Source organism: Tachyglossus aculeatus, chromosome 23 (assembly GCF_015852505.1).
Source record: "Tachyglossus aculeatus isolate mTacAcu1 chromosome 23, mTacAcu1.pri, whole genome shotgun sequence".
Lineage (NCBI taxonomy): Eukaryota > Metazoa > Chordata > Mammalia > Monotremata > Tachyglossidae > Tachyglossus > Tachyglossus aculeatus.
Genome location: NC_052088.1, coordinates 43531025 through 43551707, shown reverse-complemented (window position 1 = coordinate 43551707; position 20683 = coordinate 43531025). Strand labels below are relative to the sequence as shown.

At 45.7% G+C, this 20683-nt stretch overlaps 1 protein-coding gene across 1 annotated transcript in view; it reads right to left on the bottom strand.

Moving 5' to 3' along the window:
* Positions 1–20683, bottom strand: part of DPF3 (double PHD fingers 3) — a 199708-nt gene that overhangs the window by 127967 nt on the left and 51058 nt on the right. The window contains exon 7 of the mRNA XM_038765589.1: positions 8640–8718. Within this exon, the coding sequence (XP_038621517.1) occupies positions 8640–8718 (79 nt within the window). The remainder of the gene's footprint in view (positions 1–8639; positions 8719–20683) is intronic.

The following is a 20683-nucleotide window of genomic DNA, read 5'->3' as shown; positions in this document are numbered from 1 at the left end:
TGGCAGATTTGAGGAGGGAGGGCGTTCCAGGCCAGGAGTAGGATGTGGGCTAGGGGTTGACGGAGGGACAGGCGAGAATGAGGCACAGTGAGAAGGTTAGCACCAGAGGAGTGGAGTGTGCGGGCTAGGCCGTAAGAGAGAAGGGAGGTGAGGTAGGAGGGGGCAAGGTGATGGAGATCTTTGAAGCCAACAGTGAGGAGTTTTTGCTTGATAGGGGAGGTGGCTAGGCAACCACAGGAGATTTTTGAGGAGGGGGTGTGACATGCCCAGAACGTTTCTGTAGAAAGATAATCTGGGTAGCAGAGTGAAGTGTAGACTGAAGTGGGGAGAGACATGAGGTTGGGAGATCAGAAAGGATGCTGATGCAGTAATCTAGTCGGGAGAGGATGAGTGACTGTAATAACGTGGTAGCAGTTTGGATGGAGAGGAAAGGGCGGATCTTGGTGATGTTGTGAAGGTGAGACTGGCAGGCACTGGTGATGGATTGTAAGTGCTTAACAAATATCATAATCATTATCATTATTATACCCAAAGGTCCTCTAGTCTCCCCACCTTCAAACCCCTTCTAAAATGACATCTCTTCCAAGAGGCCTTCTCTGACTGAACCCTCTTTCCGGTATCCACTCTCCCCTCTGTATGACTACTTACTTGTCAGTGTACCCCTAAAGCACTTTGATCCTCATCCCAACCCCACAACACATGTATATCTATCCTTATACTCTATTTCTCCATTCTATAATTTCTTTTAATGCTTGTCTCCCCCTGTAGACTGTAAGCTCCTTGTAGGTAAGGATTACATCGCACTACTTTATTTTATTGTAGTTGAAGAGCAGCATGTCCTGGTGGGAAAAGCGTAGTCCTAGTAGTCAAAGAATGCTTTTTTTAAAAAAAAGCATTTGTTAAGTGATGTGACAGGCACTGTTCTAAACGCTGGGGTAGATACATGCTAATCAGGTGGGACACAGTCCACGTCCCACATGGGGCTCACAGTCTTAATCCCCATTTTATAGATGAGATGACTGAGGCACAGAGAATTTAAGGGACTTGCCCAAGGTCACACAGCAGGCAGAGCCAGGATTAGAACCCAAGCCTTTTGATTCCTAGTCCTCTGTTCTATCCACTAGGCCATGCCACTTCTAGCTAATTGGTTTGGGCGTAGTCCATATCCCACATGGGGCTTAGTCTTAATCCCTGTTTTACAGATGAGGGAATGGGGGCCCAGAGGAGTAAAGCAATTTGCCCAAGATCACACAGCAGTCAAGTGGATAAACCAGGATTAGAACCCAAATCCTCTGATTCCCAGGCCCTTGCTCTTTCCATTTGCCCACACTGCTAATCCTGGCTCAGTCAGTTCTGCTGCGTGAACTTGAACAAGCCACTTAACTTCTCTGAACCTTTTTCCTCAGCTGTAAAGTAGGAAAAAAATGCCTGTTTTTCCCTCTTCTGAAGCTGCGAGCCCCGTGTAGGTCAGGGACTATGTCCAACTGGATTAACTTGTATCTACTCCAGAATTTGACACATAATAAGCACTTAACAAATGCAATAATAGTAATTAGAATAATGATAATGATAAAAATTTCCACACACCTAATACAGTGGTCTATAGACAGTAAATGCTCAGTGAATACTATTGACTGATGGATTGATTTATTGGAAAACTCCAGAGAATTTAGGTTAGAATTTAATCCACCAGTGGTTTGGAAGGGCAGAGGGAAAGTAACTCCAGGAGTGGCATGAAACTGCCCCATGGCTCCCATTTGACTCCAAAGCGTGGCCAAGTGGATTAAGCCCGGTCCTAGGAGTCTGAGGACCTGGGTTCTAGGTGGACCTTTCTCCACCATTGACCTGCTGTGTCACTTCACTTCTCTGAGTCTCTGTTCCCTTCTCTGTAAAATGAGGATTAAGACCTGTCCCATGTGGGGCAGGGATTATGTCCAACCAGATTAGCTTGCATCTACCTCAGCACTTAATGGAGTGCCTGACGCATTCTGAGTGCTTAACAAATACCATAAAAAAGAATGTCACTTCAATTCTCAGTGTCTCTTTTACCACATCTATAAAATGGAGATTAAGACTGTGAGCTCCATGTGGGACAGGGATTTAGTCCAACCTGGCTTACTTGTATTTACCCCGTCACATAGTAAGTGTTTAACAAATACTATCAAAAAACAAAAACATTAAGGGCAAAAGGCAGGAGGGGGAAATGGATGTGACCAAGCGTCAGCTTGGAAGACTTAGAAATTCAAGGTTCTCAAACAATGGAACAATGCTCGAAGGGGTGGGTGTTCCTTGGGCAGAGTGGGCAAAGGAAGAAGATGTGTCGGCTCAATTGCCCAGGCCCAAGATTGGCCTTGAAGTGCCAAAGTAGGTGGTCCTGTGCCCTCTTGCCACACCATTTTAGCTTTTAGCTTAAATTTAGCTTTAATTCATTTTGTTCTGACAACTCGACACCTGTCCACATGTTTTGTTTTGTTGTCTGTCTCCCCCTTCTAGACTGTGAGCCCGTTGTTGGGTAGGGACCATCTCTATATGTTGCCAACTTATACTTCCCAAGCACTTAGTACAGTGCTCTGCACACAGTAAGTGCTCAATAAATACGATTGAATGAATGAATGAATGAATGAATACCATCTTCTACCTCTGGCAATGATGCTGATGGTAAAATCTGTACATAGTGGATAGAGCATGTGCCTGGGAGCCCAAGGGTCATCCATTCTAATCCCAGCTCCACCACTTGTCTGCTGTATGACCTTGGGCAAGTCACTTTATTTCTCTGTGTTTCAGTTCCCTCGTCTGTAAAATGGGGATTGAGACTGTGCGCTCCACGCAGGCAGGGACTGTGTCCTACCCGATTTGCTTGTATCCACCCCAGCACTTAGTCCAGTGCCTTGGCACATAGTAAGTGCTTAACAAATGCCACTGTTATAATTATTATTATTATTATTATTGTTATTATCACAGCCAAGTGGTTTCCCTGAGCAGAAGACAGTTTGGGATTCTAAGAAAACTCTCCCCAGCTTCATGGTACTCACATTTTTTTTGTATTTGTATTTGTTAAACTTTTACTATGTGTAAGGAACTGGACTAAGCGCTAGGTAGATTCAAGCTAATCAGGTTGGACACAGTCCATGTCTCTCAGGGGCTCATAGTCTTCATCCCTGTTTTACAGATGAGGGAACTGAGGGCCAGAGGAGTGAAATGACTTGCCCATGGCCACACCACAGACAAATGGCAGAGTTGAAATTAAAACCAAGATCCTTTGGACTCCCAAACGCAGGCTCTCTTCACCATGGCCAGGCTGCTTCCTCCAGGTTCCTCTGACCCTCGAGGTCCCAGAAATTGCTTTTAACACAAAAAGAATAAAGAGATTTTCAAATGATGGTGTTAGAGGCCAGGATGGTGTTGGTGATGGTGGCTAAGAGGCAAGGTGGTCTATTAGATAGAGCACAGGCCTGGGAGTCGATAGGATCTGGGTTCTAATCCCGGCTCTACCAATTTCATTCAATCGTATTTATTGAGCGCTTATTGTACGCAGAGCACTGTACTAAGCACTTGGGAAGTGCAAGTTGGCAACATATACGGATGGTCCCTACCCAGCAGCGGGCTCACAGCCTAGAATTGTCTGCTGTGTGACCCTGGACAAGCCACTTAACTTCTCTGTACCTCAGTTTACTCATCTGTAAAATAGGGATTAGGACCATGAGCCCCACATGGGACATGGACTGTGTCCAACCTGATTATTATAGTAATAATAATGATGGTATTTGTTAAGTGCTTTCCATGTGCCAAACACTGTTCTAAGCACTGGGGTACATACAAGATTATGAGGTTGTCCCATGTGGGGCTCACAGTCTTGATCCCCATTTTAGAGATGAGGTAACTGAGGCACAGAGAAGTTAAGTGACTTGCCCAAAATCACACAGCTGACAAGTGGCAGAGCCGGGATTAGAATCCATGACAGAGCCGGGATTGGAATCCATGACCTCTGACTCCCAAGCCCATGCTCTTTCCAATAAGCCATGCTGCTTATCTACCCCAGCGCTTAGTACAGTGTCTGGCACATAGTAAGCACTTAATGAATACCATAAAAAAGGAGATCTGGGGATGGGAGGGAAGGGAACTGAAGGGGAGGGACAATCACTACTTTGACCTGTTTCCTTGCCAAGGTGTCATCTAATCCTACCCAAGTCTACATCTCCAGCCCTCTCACCCTCTCTGGAGGCTCGTATTTCCTTCCTCCTTCAGGACACCTCTACTGGGATGTCCCACCAACACCTCAAACTTAACATATCCAAAACAGGACTTTTTGCCCCACCCAAACTCTGTCTTCCCCTTGACTTTCCCAACACTGTAGACAACACTACCATTTTCCCTGTCTCGACAAGCCCATACCCTTAGCGTTATCCTCAACTCATCTCTCTCATTCAACCCACATATTCATCTTTCTCATTCAACCCACATATTCAATGTCACCAAATCCTGTCAGTTCAACCTTCACGACATTGTTAAAATCTGTACATTTCCTTTCCATCTGAACCACAGACTCATTAATACAATCCCTTATTCTAGTCCACCTTGATTCCCGCAGCAGCTTCCTTGCTGACCTCCCTGCCTCCTGGCTCTCCCCACTCCAGTCCAAACCTCACTCTGTTGCCTGGATCATTGTTCTACAAAACAGTTCTGTCCATGTCTCCCCACCCCTCAGGAAACTCTAGTGATTCCCCATCTACCTCTGCATCAAATAAAAACTCGTCACCATAGGTTTTAAAGTCAATCCCCTTGCCCGCTCCCACTTCACCACTCTGCTCTCCTACTACAATCCAGCCAGCACACTGTGCTCCTCTAATGCAAATCTAATCGCTGTACCTCGATCTCATCTATCTCGCCGCCAACCTCTCATCCATGTCCTGCCTCTGGCCTGGAATGCCCTCTTTCTCTGTATCTGTCAGACGATCACTCTCCCCATCTTCAAAGCCTTACTGCAGTCACATCTCCTCCAAGAGGCCCTCCCTGACTAAGCCCTCCTTTCCTCTTTTCCCACTGGTAGTTGCAGAAGTATCAGCAAAAGTAATAGTAGTAGTAGTAGTAGCAGCAGCAGCAGCAGCAGCAGCATTTACCGAGCAGAAGCAAAGCCTAGTGGAAAGAGCAGCACGGGCCCATGAGTCAGAAGTTCTGGGTTCTAATCCCTGCTCCACCACTTGTCTGTTGTGTAAGGTTGGGCAAGTCATTTAAGTTGTCTGTGCCTCAGTTCCTTCATCTGCAAAATGGGGTTTGAAGACCTGCTTTCCTTCCTACTTAGCTTGTATCTATCCCAAGGTTTAGTACAGTGCTTAGTAAGTGCTTAGGATGCACCAGTTATCTTTGAGGGTCACTGGGTGTAAAATGCACTGCTCTAAGTCTTTGGGAAATACAAAATTGAGAACTGACACATTCCCTGCACATGAGGAACTTCCAGTCTGATGGGGCAGACCCACATCAACTGTCTACAGAGCAATCAAATTATTTTTTATTGGTAATTGTTAAGCACTTACCATATGTCAAGCACTGTTCTAAGTGCTGGGGTGGGAACCAGTTAATTAGATTGGACACAGTCCCTGTCCCACATGGGGCTCACAGTCAAAGTCGGAGGGAAAACGGGAGAACTGAGGCCCAGAGAAGTGAAGTGATTTGCCCAAGGTCTCACAGCAAGCAATTGGCAGAGCCGGAATTAGAACCCAGGTCCTCTGTCTCCCAGGCCCACATTCTTTCCACTAGGCCATGCCCTTCATCACATATACAATTTAATTAAAGCATACACCTAGGTGCCGAGGAAGGGTATTTTTATAATGGTATTTGTTAGGTGCTTACTATGTGCCAGGCACTGGAGTAGCTATAACTTAATGAGGCTGGATACAGTCCATGTCCCAAAAGGGCCTCACAGTCTTACTCTCCGTTTTACAGATGAAGTAACTGAAGGTTAGTGAAGTGACTTGCCCAAGGTCACACAGTGGACAAGTGGCAAAGCCAGGATTAGAACACAAGTCCTTCTGACATCCAGTGTTTTATCCACTAGGCTTCTACATAGGGAATAAATAAATTCATATGTTTATATGTTATAGGTTTAGAGAAGCAGCGTGGCTCAGTGGAAAGAGCCCGGGCTTTGGAGTCAGAGGTCAAGGGTTCAAATTCCGGCTCCGCCAATTGTCAGCTGGGTGACTTTGGGCAAGTCACTTCACTTCTCTGTGCCTCAGTTACCTCATCTGTAAAATGGGGGTGAAGACTGTGAGCCCCCCGTGGGACAGCCTGATCAGCTTGCAATCTCCCCAGCGCTTAGAACAGTGCTTTGCACATAGTAAGTGCTTAATAAATGCCATTATTATTATAATTATTATTATAATTATTATTACTATTATTATAACAAAGGAGGATGGGAATTAATCTGGAAAGGCCTGCTGGAGGAGGTGGGATTCCCGAAGGACTTTGAACTTGTGGGGAGTCTGTTGGATTGGAGCAGAAGTTTCAAAACTGGGGAATAGCATGAGTGATGGGATGCAGGTGGAAGAGTCAAGAGCCAGATAATAATATAATAATAACAATGATGGTATTTGTTAAGCGCTTACTATGTGCAAAGCACTGTTCTAAGTGCTGGGGAGGAGAAGTAGCGTGGCTCAGTGTAAAGAACAAAAGCTTGGGAGTCAGAGGCCATGGGTTCGAATCCCGACTCCTCCACTTGTCAGCTGTGTGACCTTGGGCAAGGCACTTAACTTCTCTGAGCTTCAGTTACCTCGTCTGTAAAATGGGGATAAAGACTGTGAGCCCCACGTGTGACAACCTGATCACCTTGTATACCCCCCAGCGCTTAGAACAGTGCTTTGCACAGAGTAAGCACTTAACAAATACCGTTACTATTATTATTATTATTATTATTATCAGGTTGTCCCACGGGGGGCTCACAGTTTTAATCCCCATTTTACAGATGACGTAAATGAGGCACAGAGAAGTTAAGTGATTTGCCCAAAGTCACACAGCTGACAGTTGGTGGAGCCGGGATTTGAACCCATGACCTCTGACTCCAAAGCCTGTGCTTTTTCCACTGAGCCATGCTGCTTCTCCTGGTAGAAGTTTAATTTTGGAAAAACAAAGAGCTGGGGAGTAGCAGGTAAAAGGGACAGATTAAGGTAGGGTAAATTATTATTATTAATAATAATAATAATAACTGTGGTATTTGTTAAGCTCTTACTGTGTGCCAGGCACTGTACTAAGTGCTGGGGTGGATATGAGCAATTTGGGTTGGATATTGTCCCTGTTCCACTTGGGGCTCCCCGTCTCAATCCCCATTTTACAGATGAGGTAACTGAAGCCCAGAGAAGTGAAGTGATTTGCCCAAAGTCACACAGCAGACAAGTGTCAGAGCCAGGATTAGAACCCATGCCCTTCTGACTCCCAGGCCTGTGCTCTATCCACTATGCCATGCCGCTTCCCTCACGGGCAGGGATCACATCTACCAATCCGCCGTATGTCCCCAAGTGCTTAGTGCAGTGCTCCGTACACAGCAAGCACTCAATAAACGACACTGATTGACTAGAGGGGCATCTTGAAGTTGACCTCGAGGTGCTTTTGTTTGACGCAGAAGGGCATGGAAAAGTCGATGGAGGTGTGGAGAGATGAGTGCTACGTGCCTCTTCTAGAAGATGATCCACTCAGAGGCGTGTAGTATCAGTTTGAAGTGGGGAGAGATGCCAGAGGTTGAGAATACTACAAAGAAGCAACTCTAATCACTAGCCATGACATGATACAGAGCTCAACCAGGGGCTGAGGGGTGGCCATTTATGTGGAGAGGAAGGGAAGGACTCAGAGGAACCGTGGGTGGAATGATATTGCTCTCCCTTCCTCTGATAATGCCTCTGCAAGAGACTGTGGCTTTTCAACTCTTCAGAAATAACCCTCTGGCCCTCTCCTTCTACTTAACTAGCCTACTGCCCCTACTGGTCTCTGGAGTCTGACTGGGAGAGTCAATCGCTCTTGAAAAGAATTAAAAAAAGCTTCACCAAAGTGAGAGAGAGAAAGAAAGACAGAATCAAGGCCGAGCTAAAATCCTGTCTCTGAAAGGGGTCAGTCCTTTTGCTCTGTTGGGGAGAAAGGAAAGGGAGACAGAATCAGAGGGAAACGAAGGGACCGATTCAACAAGAGCAAAGTAGTGTCTCTCTATGTTGCCAATTTGTACTTCCCAAGCGCTTAGTACAGTGCTCTGCACATAGTAAGCGCTCAATTAATACGATTGATGATGGAGGTTTTTGAGTTGTGTTTTGTTTATAACTATCTGAAACGGAGAGAGATGGTGAATCTTGGGGGAGACGAGAGAAAGGGGTGAAGCGAAAGAGAGAGAGTCGTGAGGGACAGCCCGCTGAAGAGATGAGCGACACCAGAGTCCAAGACAGCGAGAAGCCTGCTGAGGAAAAGGCTTTTCCTTTATGGCTTCCTCTCATTCACGGATGGGAGCAGAGATGGTGGTGACAGCAGCAGCAAAAGACAAGGAAAGCTTGGGGGGAAGCTCGCTAAATCTGAGGTGACGAGGAAGTCTAATCAGGTCAGGCTAACAGCCAAGGGGGTTCTGGGATAAAACAGTGGGGATAAGGGAGGGAGAGAACCCCTGTACTTACTGTCACAGACATAAGGTTTGTCGTGGTCTTCTTGAGAAGCTGGGTCATTCCTTCTTCTCCCTCCTGTGGAACCTCGGGCCTGCAGAGGAAAGAGGGAGTTTAGTAGGACTGACCTTTGAGCCCTCTTTGTGCTTGCCTATCCAAGAAGCAGTGTAGTCTAGTGGAGAGACCCCAGGCCTGGGAGTCAAAAGGACCTGGGTTCTAAGCCACGTTGAGAAACAGCGTGGCTCAGGGGAAAGAGCATGGGCTTGGGAGTCAGAAGTCATGGGTTCTAATCCCAGCTCTGCCACTTTGCTGTGTGACTTTGGGCAAGTCATTTAACTTCTCTGTGCCTCAATTACCTCATCTGTAAAATGGGGATTAAGACTGTGAGTTCCACGTGGGACAACCTGATCACTTTGTACCTCCCTCAGTGCTTAGAACAGTGCTTGGCACATAGTAAGCGCTTAACAAATACCATCATTATTATATTATAATCCCGGCTCTGCTGTTTGACCTTCGGTAAATCACTTCCCTTCTCTGGGACTCAATTGCCTCACCTGTAAAATGGGGATGATTAATGATAATTAGTATTATAATTATGGTATTTGTTAAGTACTTCATTCATTCAATTGTATTTATTAATAATAATGGTATTTGTTAAGCGCTTAATATGTGCCAAGCACTGTTCTAAGCACTGGAGAGGGATACAAGGTGATCAGGTTGTCCCATGTGGGGCTCACAGTCTTAATCCCCATTTTACAGATGAGGGAACTCAGGCACAGAGAAGTTAACTGACTTGCCCAAAGTCACACAGCTGACAAGTGGTGGAGACAGGATTAGAACCCACAACCTCTGACTCCCAAGCCCATGCTCTTTCCACTGAGCCACGCGCTTTCTTGCTTACTTGCAGAGCACTGTACTAAGCGCTTGGAAAGTACAATTCAGCGATAGAGACAATCCCTGCCTATAACTGGCCTTCAGTCTAGAAGGTGGGGAGGCAGACATCGAAACAAGTAAACAGGCATCAATAGCATCAATATAAATACATAGAATTACAGATATGTACACATCAAAACAAGTAAATGGGCATTAATATAAATAGAATTATAGAAATGTACATATATACACAAGTGCTGTGGGGTGGGGAGAGGGGCTAGAGCAAAGAGAGGGAGTCGGGGTGATGGGGAAGGGAGGAGGAGCTTAGGAAAAGGGTGGCTTAGTCTGGGAAGGCCTCTTGGAGGAGGTGAGCCTTCAGTAGAGCTTTGAAGGGTGGAAGTGTGATTGTTTGGCAGATGTGAGGAGGGCGGGCATTCCAGGCCAGAGGTAGGACCTAGGCCAGGAGTTGACGGCAGGACAGACAAGAACGAGGCACTAAGAGAAGGTTAGCGTGAGACGAGCAGAATGTGCGGGCTGGGATGTAGAAGGAGAGAAGAGAGGTGAGGTAAGAAGGGGCAAGGTGATGGAGACCTTTGAAGACAATAGTGAGGAGTTTTTGCTTGATATGGAGGTTGATAGGCAACAACTGGAGATTTTTGAGGAGGAGGGGGTGACCTGCCCAGAACGTTTCTGCGGTCAGCAAAGTGAAATATAGACTGGAGTGGGGAGAGACAGGAGGGTGGGAGGTCAGAAATGATGCTGATGAAGTAATCCAGTCAGGATAGGATGAATGATTGTATGTGCCAAGGATTGTTCTTAGTGCTTGGGCAGATACAAAGTAATCAGGTTGTTCCACTTGAGGCTCACCGTCTTCATCCCCATTTTACAGAGGAGATAACTGAGGCATAGAGAAGTGAAGTGACTTGCCCAAAGTCACAGAGCTAAGTGGCAGAGCCAGGATTAGAACCTATGACCTCTGACTCCCAAGCCCGTGTTCCTTCCACTAAGCCATGCTGCTTCTTTTTAAGATTAAGAGCCCTATGTGGGACAGAGACTGTGTCCTACCTGATTAGCTTGTATCTACCCCAGCGCTTAGAACAGTGCCTGGCACATAATAAACGTTTAACAAATACCACTAAAAAAAGGGGGCAGGGAAAGTGCCTGGTACAGAGTAATCACTCAACAAATACAATTTTAAAAATGGGGCTGTAAAGTAAAGTACCTGGCACATAGTAGGCCCGTAACAAATGCCACTAAAAAAAAAAACACAAAAAAAGGGGCCGTGAGGTTAAAGTTCCATGTCGTCCAGAGAATGATTAGAGTGGATGTGATAGTGTGGTTCTCTGCCACTTCCTGTCCCTGGTCTCCACCCTAGGAAGGCCTTGCTTCTCCTAGAGCCGGTGAGGACCAAGGTAGCCTAGGGCCTTGGAGAGGTGGTAGAGTGGTAGAGTGGAGGAGTGGTAGCCTCACTCCCACAAAGCTCCTTGTCGACCCTCTGGAAGTGCACCTCAGGAGAACATAATCGAAACCTCAAAGGGCAGGGAGGTCTGACCCAATGAGGGACTGGCTTATGGGGAGGTGCTCCCAAGACTTTGGGGCTTCAGGAATGGGACATTGTTAATCAATCAATCAATAGTAGTTTACTGAGCACTTACTATGGACAGAGCACTGTACTAAGCACTTGGGAGAGTACAAAAGAATTAGCAGACACGTTCCCTGACCATAATGAGCTTATAGTTTATTCGATCAATGGTACTTATTGAGCATTTACTACGAGCAGAGCACAGTCCTAAGCACTTGGAGAAGTATAATGCAATAGAATCAGAAGACTCGTTCCCTGCCCAGAATAAGTTAGACTAGAGGTGAGTTTGCAATCTAGAGGCAAGCTTACAGTCTAATTCACTCAGGCACCAAAGTCTGCCTATTTGTTCCATTCAATTTAGAGATCTGACTTTTCTCTCCAAGAGATTACGATCAGGAACTAAGCCATCTATGTCATTGTAACTCTCAAGTACTGTAACTCTCCTCTTGGACCCCACAAGAACAAATAATAGGTGCTTTTTCAATGGATGGGTGGATGGAAGTGAATGGATGGATGGATGGATTCTCCCCCTCTAGACATGAGCTCGTTGTGGGCAGGTAATGTGTTTGTTTGTTGTTGTATTGTACTCTTCCTAGTACATTGTACAGTTCAAGCAGCGTGGCTCAGTCGAAAGAGCGTGTGCTTGGGAGTCAGAGGTCATGGGTTTGAATCCCAGCTCTGCCACTTGTCAGCTGTGTGACCTTGGGCAAGCCACTTAACTTCTCTGTGCCTCAGTTACCTCACCTGTAAAATGGGGATTAAGACTGTGAGCCCCACGTGGGACAACCTGATCACCTTGTATTCCCCCCAGCACATAGAACAGTGCTTCGCACATAGTAAGCGCTTAACAAATACCATCATTATTATTATTATTTGCACACAATAAGTGCTCAATAATACAATTGAATGAGTGAATGAGTAAATTAATGAATGCATGCATGCATGAATGGATGGATGGATATGGGTGGATGGCTCAGCCACTTGTCTACTGTGTGACCTTGGACAAATCGCTTGACTTCTCTGTGCCTCAGTTCTCTCATCAGTAAAATAAGGATTAAGACCGTGATCCCCATGTGGGACAGGGACTGTGTCCAACTTGTAACAACCCCAGCACTTAGTACAGAGTCTGGAACATAGTAAGTGCTTAGTAAATACTATCAGAAAATAAAATGGAAGGATGGATAATGATAATAATAATGATGACAATGATAATAATAATAATTGTGATACCTGTTAAGTACTTAGTAATAATGATACTTCCGGTATTTGTTAAGTGCTTACGGTGTGCCAAGCACTGTACTAAGTTGGGGTGAATATGAGCAAATTGGTCGGACACAGTCCCTGTCCCACGTGGGGCTCACAAGTCTTACATTTTACAGGAGCATCAGCCTCCTTTCTGATCTCCCATCCTCCTGTTTCTCCTGCTTCAGACTATACTTCACTCTGTCGCCTGGATTATCTTTGTACAGAAACGCTCTGGGAATTTCACTCCCCTCCTCAAAAATCTCCAGTGGTTGCCTGTCAACCTTCGAATCAAGCAAAAACTCCTCACCCTCGGCTTCAAGGCTCTCCATCACCTCACCCCCTCCTACCTCACCCCCCTTCTCTCCTTCTACAGCCCAACCCACACACTCGGCTCCTCTGCCGCTAACCTCCTCACTGTGCCTCGTTCTTGCCTGTCCCGCTGTCGACCCCTGACCCACGTCCTTCCTCTGGCCTGGAATGCACTCCCTCCACACATCCACCAAACTAGCTCTCTTCCTCCATGACTGAGCCCCCCCCCTTTTTTTCCTCTCCTCCTCCTCCCCTCCCCATTACCCTCCCTTCCTCCTTCTGCCCTGCCCCATTGCCCTCCCCACAGCACTTGTATATATTTGTACATATTTATTACTCTATTTTATTTGTACATATTTACTGTATTTTATTAATGATGTGTATATAGCTATAATTCTATTTATTCTGATGGCATTGACACCTACCTACTTGTTTGGTTTTTTGTCTGTCTCCCCGCTTCTAGACTGTGAGCCCATTGTTAGGTAGGGACCGTGTCTATATGTTGCCGATTTGTACTTCCCAAGTGCTTAGTACAGTTCTCTGCACAAAGTAAGCGCTCATTAAGTACGACTGACAATGAATGAATGAGGTAACTGAGGCCCAGAGAAGCTAAGTGCCTTGTTCAAGGTCACACAGCAGGCAAGTGGGTTACTACGTTTCAAGCACTGTACTGAGCACTGGGGTAGATACAAAATAATTGGGTTGAACACAGTCCCTGTCACACATAGGGCTCACGGTCTTAATGGGATGGATGGATGGATGGATGGATTTCAGCTCTCCCACTTGAAATTTCAGACACAGCCCACCATTATCCACTGCCCTTCTTAAACAAAATATTTCTACTAGGGGCTAGCTTTCAGCAAGTCATCCTGGACACACCGCTAATTCTCATTTTACAAACACATAAATGATTGTGAGGGTGGGTGTAGAACATGAGTATCAACGGATTGGCCCTCTTGCATCGAGCATATGCTGTAGTGAGCCATCCTGCACAAACAAGGTCCCCCAGCCACATGGTTGAGTCAGCGAAGAATTAACCACCCCTGGGAGCTCCAAAGATGCTATGAAGCGTGAAAAGTCATTCCCTTCCTCAATTCCCAGATCTGCTATGGGTATGGATGAGACTGTAGCAAGAATGACATCCTAAATGTCAAAGAGCTTTGGCAGACTCCACTAGGCACAGTGTCTGATGATGTTCGACAGAGACAAGTGCCGGGGGTGAATTTAGGGGAAATAAAAGTACAGATTAAAAATAAAGGATGCGGGATTTATAAACACAGGAAACAGTGATTTAAGGGTCAGAAAGAATGCGAGGCCAAACTCGAGCTGGATATGGTACCAAGAAGCACTTGGGAAGCAGTATGGCCTAGTAGATAGACCATAGGTCCGGGAGTTGGAGGGATTAGATCCTAATCCCGGCTCTTCCTCTTGCCTGCTGTGTGACCTGCGGCAAGTCGCTTCACTTTTCATTGCCTCCATTGCCTCATCTGGAGAATGAGGATTCATCACCTGTTATCCATCTTGAGTAGACTTTGAGCTCCTTGTGGGACAGGGACAGTGTCTGTCCTGATTATCTTGTAGCTACCCCAGCATTTAGTATGTGCTGGGTAAAAAGTCCACCAGCTTATGTAAACACTGAATAATGCTGTTGGGAGATTACATGCACAATGTTGGATCTGATAAGCTCAAAACTAAGATAGCATGGGTAGTATAATATTTGGGATTACAATGGTAATCTCTTTAGGGAAAGTGTGCAGAACAGTTGCCTGAGTCTTTGAGGTAATTGAGTCTTTGCCTCATTTCAAAACTTAGCTGGTGCCCAAGTTCTCTTTCAGAAGCCTGAATGAAGTCACATGATACAGCTTTCCAACATCTTCAGAAATGATCATTTTAGACCCCCAAAATAAATTTTCTGGTTCACAGATTACCTCCTGTCTCAGAGTAGAAGGTCAGGCCTTGGGATTCACTCCAAAAGAGTAACTTTAGGCCAAAAGAAAATGAGAAAATTAGACAAATTAAATGCACATTTCTGGTGCCTCGATTCATCCCATTGTTTCCTTTTAGTCATCTCTATCATCTCTACCGATAAAGTCCTAATAAAGGGCATGCCTTCATTTTTATTTCGATAACAAAATATTCTTCATTAAACTGGTGAAAAACGTCTAATTTCTCATCTTGAAGCCACTGCTACTGGGATCAAGCTCCAGCAGTGTTTTCACCAGATTCATAGATTTTGGCAGGAATATAGGCCTTCAGGCCTACCTCCTTCATAGGGGGTGGGTCAATCAATCAATGGTATTTACTGAGTGCTTACCATGTGTAGAGCACTGTACTAAGTATACGGGAAAGTACAATAGAGTTGGTAAATACGATCCCTGTCCACTAAGTTTGATCTCTTTATAGGACCACTGGCACCACCATGATTTCAGGATTTCCACCTGCTTTGATTGGTTTGCATCAACTGATCTGACAAGATGTCACCACAAGCAAACCTACTCCCCTAGAGTAACTCTGATTTTCTGAGAAATCTCACACAAATTCTTACCCAATTCGAGCCTCTTGGGACTCCAAATCTAATGCTTTGGGGGAAGGGGGAAGCTCTCTAAATTGTAGTTGACTGCAATTTAGTGTGGTCCTGACTTTCTTTGGCTCAGGCCTCAGTGCCAGCCCGTTGTGGGCAGGGAATGTTTCTGCCAACTCTGTTATACTATGCCCTCCCTAGCACTTAGTACAGTGCTCTGCATACAGTAACTCAATAAATATGATTGATTGATCTATTCTATTAGAAAATAATTACAACTATGTCATTTATTAATACTGGGCCAGATGTGGGCAGGAAACGTGTCTACCAACTCTTTTATACTGTGCTCTTCCGAGCGCTTAGTACAGTGCTCTGCACACTGTAAGAGCTCAATAGATACATTTGATTGATTGATACAAGGTTCTAAGAACGGACACACAATCCCTGTCCCACACAGGGCTCGCAATCAATATTATTCCCATTTGAAAGATGAGGAAACTGAAGCCCAGAGAGGTTAAGTGACTTGCCAAAATAGGCCAATGGCAGATCTGGGACTCGAAACCAGGACTTCCGACCCCGAGTCCCATGCTCCTTCTACCAAGCCATGCTGCCTCATCTACCTCCTGACCTCCTGTAGCCTAAATCAAACTATAAACTGGCATCCAGCTAGCATTTGCCAGAAATAGAGTCTAACCCTTGCATTATGAAAGACCAACTTCTTGACTTTCGGAGTACGATCACCAGTGAATGGGACTTGGATCTTTACTTCCCACAGAGCTGCAGGAAAAGTGGCTGTTGAAAGATTTCTCCAGGAGACTTTTTGTTTTTTTGTTTGAGAACTTAATGTGGATTCTGAGTACCACAGTCCTCAGAGAAGCAGTAGAAAGAGCATGGGCCCGGAAGTCAGAGGACCTGGGTTCTAACCCCAGCTCTGCCAATTGCTAGCTGTGTGACCTCAGTCGAGCCACCTAACTTCACAGTACCTCAGTTCCTCAACTGTAAAATGGGGATTAAATACCTGTAAACTCATCCTCTAGGATGTAAACTTGTCCTGTAGACATTAAGTTCATTATTGTTATATCATTTGCTCCCAAGTGCTTAGTTCAGTGCTCTGCACACAAGTGCTCAGTAAATATGACTGAATGAATGAATGTTCTCCCTCCTACTTAGACTGTGAGCTCACTGTTGGGTAGGGACTGTCTCTATATGTTGCCATCTTGTACTTCCCAAGCGCTTAGTACAGTGCTCTGCACACAGAAAGTGCTCAATAAATACGATTGATTGATTGGTTGATTGTGAGCCCCATGCAGGACAGGGGCTGAGAATGATCTAATTAACTTGTATCTACCCCAGTACTTAGAACAATGTTTGACACATAGTAACTGCTTAACCAATACCATAAAAAATGATTCTTAATCAATCAATCAACAAGGAGGAGCTAAATGCCTTTTCCGGGACACTTCCTACCCTAACAGTGAGTCAATCAATCAATCCTATTTACTGAGTGCTTACTTTCTACAGAGCACTGAAAGTGCTTGAGAGAGTACAATATTTGTTGAGAAGCAACGTGCTCTACTGGATAGAGCACAAGCCTAGGAGTCAGAAGGACCTGGGTTCTCATCCCAACTCTGCCATTTGTCTGCTGTGTGACCTTGGGCAAGTCACTTCACTTCTCTGGGCCTCAGTTCCCTCATCTATAAAATGGGAATTAAGACTGTGAGCCCCATTTGGGACACAGACTTCCCAGTCCGATTACTTTGTATCTACCCCAGCTCTTAGAACAGTGCCTGGCACATAGTAAGTGTTTAACAAAGACTATAAAACAAACAAACAAAAAAAAGCCATGATTTTGGGTGAACAGAAAAACAAGCTCAATTCTTCTGAGTGAGGCATGGCTTCAAACAACATCCCATCAAAACCCACTCCTCAGTTCCCTGCTCCCTTCCCTTGCACACACCCTTTCCACACACCCCAGGATACAGCACTTTCCCCGCGGCCTAGACCGTTCCGAGGATTTTTTTTTATCCACAGGAGAAGCAGTGTTGCCTAGTGGAAAGAGCATGAGCCTGGGAGTCAGAAGGATCGGGGTTCTAATCCCGGCTCTGCCACTTGTCTGCTGAGACCTTGGGCAAGTTGCTTCTCTAGGGCACAGTTTCCTCATCTGTAAAATAGGGATTAAGACTTTGGGTAGGGACTGTCTCTATATGTTGCCAATTTGTACTTCCCAAGCACTTAGTACAGTGCTCTGCACATAGTAAGCACTCAATAAATACGATTGATGATGATTAAGACTGCAAGCCCCATGTGGGAAAAGAACTGTGTTCAATACGATTAGCTTGTATCTTTCCCAGCACTTATAACAAGTGCTTGACACACAGTAAGCACTTAACAAATACCACAATTATAATTATTGTTTTTATTAATCCCGGCTCCGCCACTCATATGCTGTGTAACCTTGGGCACATCACTTCATTTCTCTGGGCCTCAGTTCTCTCAACAGTTAAATGGGGATGAAAACTGTGAGCCCCATGTGGGAAAGGGACTGTGTCCAACCTGACTAGCTTGTATCTTCCCCAGCACATAGAACAGTGCCTGAATCACAGTAAGCGCTTAACAAACACCACAACTATTATTATTATTATTATTAAAACATAGTAAGCACTTAAAGACCATAAAAACAAAAAAACAAAAATAACAAACAAAAAAATAACATCAGAACTGGGCTCCTTTCACCCTGTCCGTTGTTCCTTGTTCACTTATTCTCCTCTCGCACATATGGGAGAGAGGAAGAGATCACAGAGGGAGAGAGATCAGAGAGGGAGAGATCACAAAGGGAGAGAGACCTCCCTCTCTTTTTCTGACAGTTCCCTTTATCCCAATTCCTCAGGTTTAGACTCAGGGGAGGGCTGAGTGAAAAACAGGCTAAAACTGGCCCCAACAAGCCAGAGGCCTAGCCAGCACCTCTGAACCCTACTAACTGTAGCCCCATGCTGCCTTTTTCTTAAATGGTATTTGTTAAGCGCTTACTATGTGTCAAACACTTTTCTGAGCACTGGAGAAGACACAAGATAATCAGGGTGGACACGGTCCATGTCCCACATGGGGCTCACAGTCTGAGAAGTGGTATGGCTTTAGCGGATGGAGCACAGGCCTGGGAGTCAGAAGGTCCTGGGTTCTAATTCTGACTCTGACACATGGCTGATGTCTGACCTTGGGCAAGTCATTTCACTTCTCTGGGCCTCAGTTACCTCATCTGGAAAATGTGGATTAAGACTGTGAGTCCAGTGCGGGACGGGGACTTCGTTCAACCCAATTACCTTGCATCTACCCCACTGCTTAGTACTGTGTCTGGCACATAGTAAGTGCTTAACAAATATCAATATTATTATTATTCATTCCCATTTTACAGGTGAGGGAAGTGAGGCCCAGAAAAGCAAAGTTAGTTGAGTTGTCCAAGGCCACACAGGAAAGTGATGATGATGATGATTACTGTGGTACTTGTTAAGCACTTACTATGTGCCAGACACTGTTTTAAGCTCTGGGGGAGATGCAAGCTACTCAGGTTAGACACGGTCCGTGTCCCACCTGGGATTCACAGTCTTAATCCCCATTTTACAGATGAGGCAACTGAAGCCCAGAGAAGTGAAGTGATTTTCCCAAGGTCACACAGCAGACAAGTGGCAGAGTAAGGACTAGAACCCAGGACCTTCTGACTCCCAGACCTGTGCTCTATCCACTAGGCCACGCTGCTTCTCCTATGGTTAAAAATCCTTGGAACATTTGTGGACATGAGGTGAGTGCTGTATCCTGGGCTGTGGGGATGGGGAAGTGTGGGAGGGGAGCAGAGGACCAGAGGACAGTGCTTTGAAGGGTTGCAAATAAATTCTGTTGGAAACGGTCTAAGTAGGAAGGAGAAGGAGAGAACTGAGGAACAGAGAAGAGAAGTGACTTGCTTAAGGTCACATGGCGAAAAATTGGCAGAGACGGGATAGGACCCAGGTCCTCTAAATCCCAGACCAGGGCTCTTTCCACTAGGCCACGCTGCTTCTCATTATGCCATGCTGCTTATTCTGGGATGCAGCCCCAGAAAACATGGGGCATAGAAGCACTGTTGGAGCAGTCTGAGAGCATGTGAATGAAACAGGTGAAGAACAGCGACAGTACCAGCCGCAGCCAGCCAAGGGCACAGGGTTCTTGGGAAGGGATCTGATGGGAAAAGCAGAATGGGTGAGGAAAGGGTGAGAAGCAACATAGCTTAGTGGATAGAGCACGGGCCTGGGAGTCAGAAGGATCTGGGTTCTAATCCCAGCTTTGCCACTTGTCTGCTGGGTGACCTTGGGCAAGCCATGTTAACTTCTCTGGGCCTCAGTTACCTCATCTGTAAAATGGGGATTAAGACTGTGAGCCCCATGTGGGACAGGGACTGTGTCCAACCTGATTAACTTGTATCTACACCAGTGCTTAGTATGGTGCCTGACATACAGTAAACACTTAAAAAACACCATTAACAACAACAACATTTGTGTGCTGTGTGACCTGGGGGAAGTCATTTCACTTCTCTGGACCTTGTCTGTAAAATGGGGATTAAAACTGCGAGCCCCTTGTGAAACATGGACTGTATCTAACCTGATTAGCTTGTGTCTAGAAGCAGCATGGCCTAGTGGATAGCACACAGACCTGGGAATCAGAAAGTAATTGGTCTAAATCCCAGCTCCGCCACTTGTCTGCTGTGTGACTTTGGGCAAGTCACTTCACTTCTCTAGGCCTTAGTTACCTCATCTGTATAACAGGGTTCGAGACTGTGAGCCCCACATAGGGCAGGAACTGTGCCAACTCGATTTGCTTGTATCCCCCCCAGTGCTTAATACAGTGTCTGATGTACAGTAAGTGCTTAACAAATACCATAAAAAACTTGAAATATCCAAAAAATGAATTGACAAGCAATGTGGTTTAGTGAATAGAGCACAGGCCTGGGAGTCAGAAGGTTCTAGTACAGAAGGATGATGTTAATACAATCACTCATCCTATCCCATCTAGATTACTGCATCAGCCTCTTTTCTGACCTCCCAACTTCCTGCCTCTCCCCACTCTAGTCCATTCTTCACCCCGCTGTCTGGATTATCTTTCTACAGAAATGATCAGGGCATGTCACCCCCCTCCTCAAAAATCTCCAGTGGTTGCCTATCAAACAAATACCTTTGATACCTCTGTATCAAACAAAAACTCCTCACCATTAACTTTAAAGCTCTCCATCTTCTTGACCCCTCTTACCTCACCTCCCTTCTCTCCTACTCCAACCCAGACTGCTAACCTTCTCGCTGTGCCACGATCTCTCCTGTCTTGCTGCCAACCCCTGACCTATGTCTGACCTCTGGCCTGGAACGCCCTCCCTCCTCAAATCCGCCAGACATCACTCTTCCCGACTTCAAAACCTTACTGAAGGCACAGCTCCTCCAAGAGACCTTCCCAGACTAAGCCCCACTTTTCCTCATCTCCCTCTTCCTCCTGAATCAGCCTGACTTGCTCCCT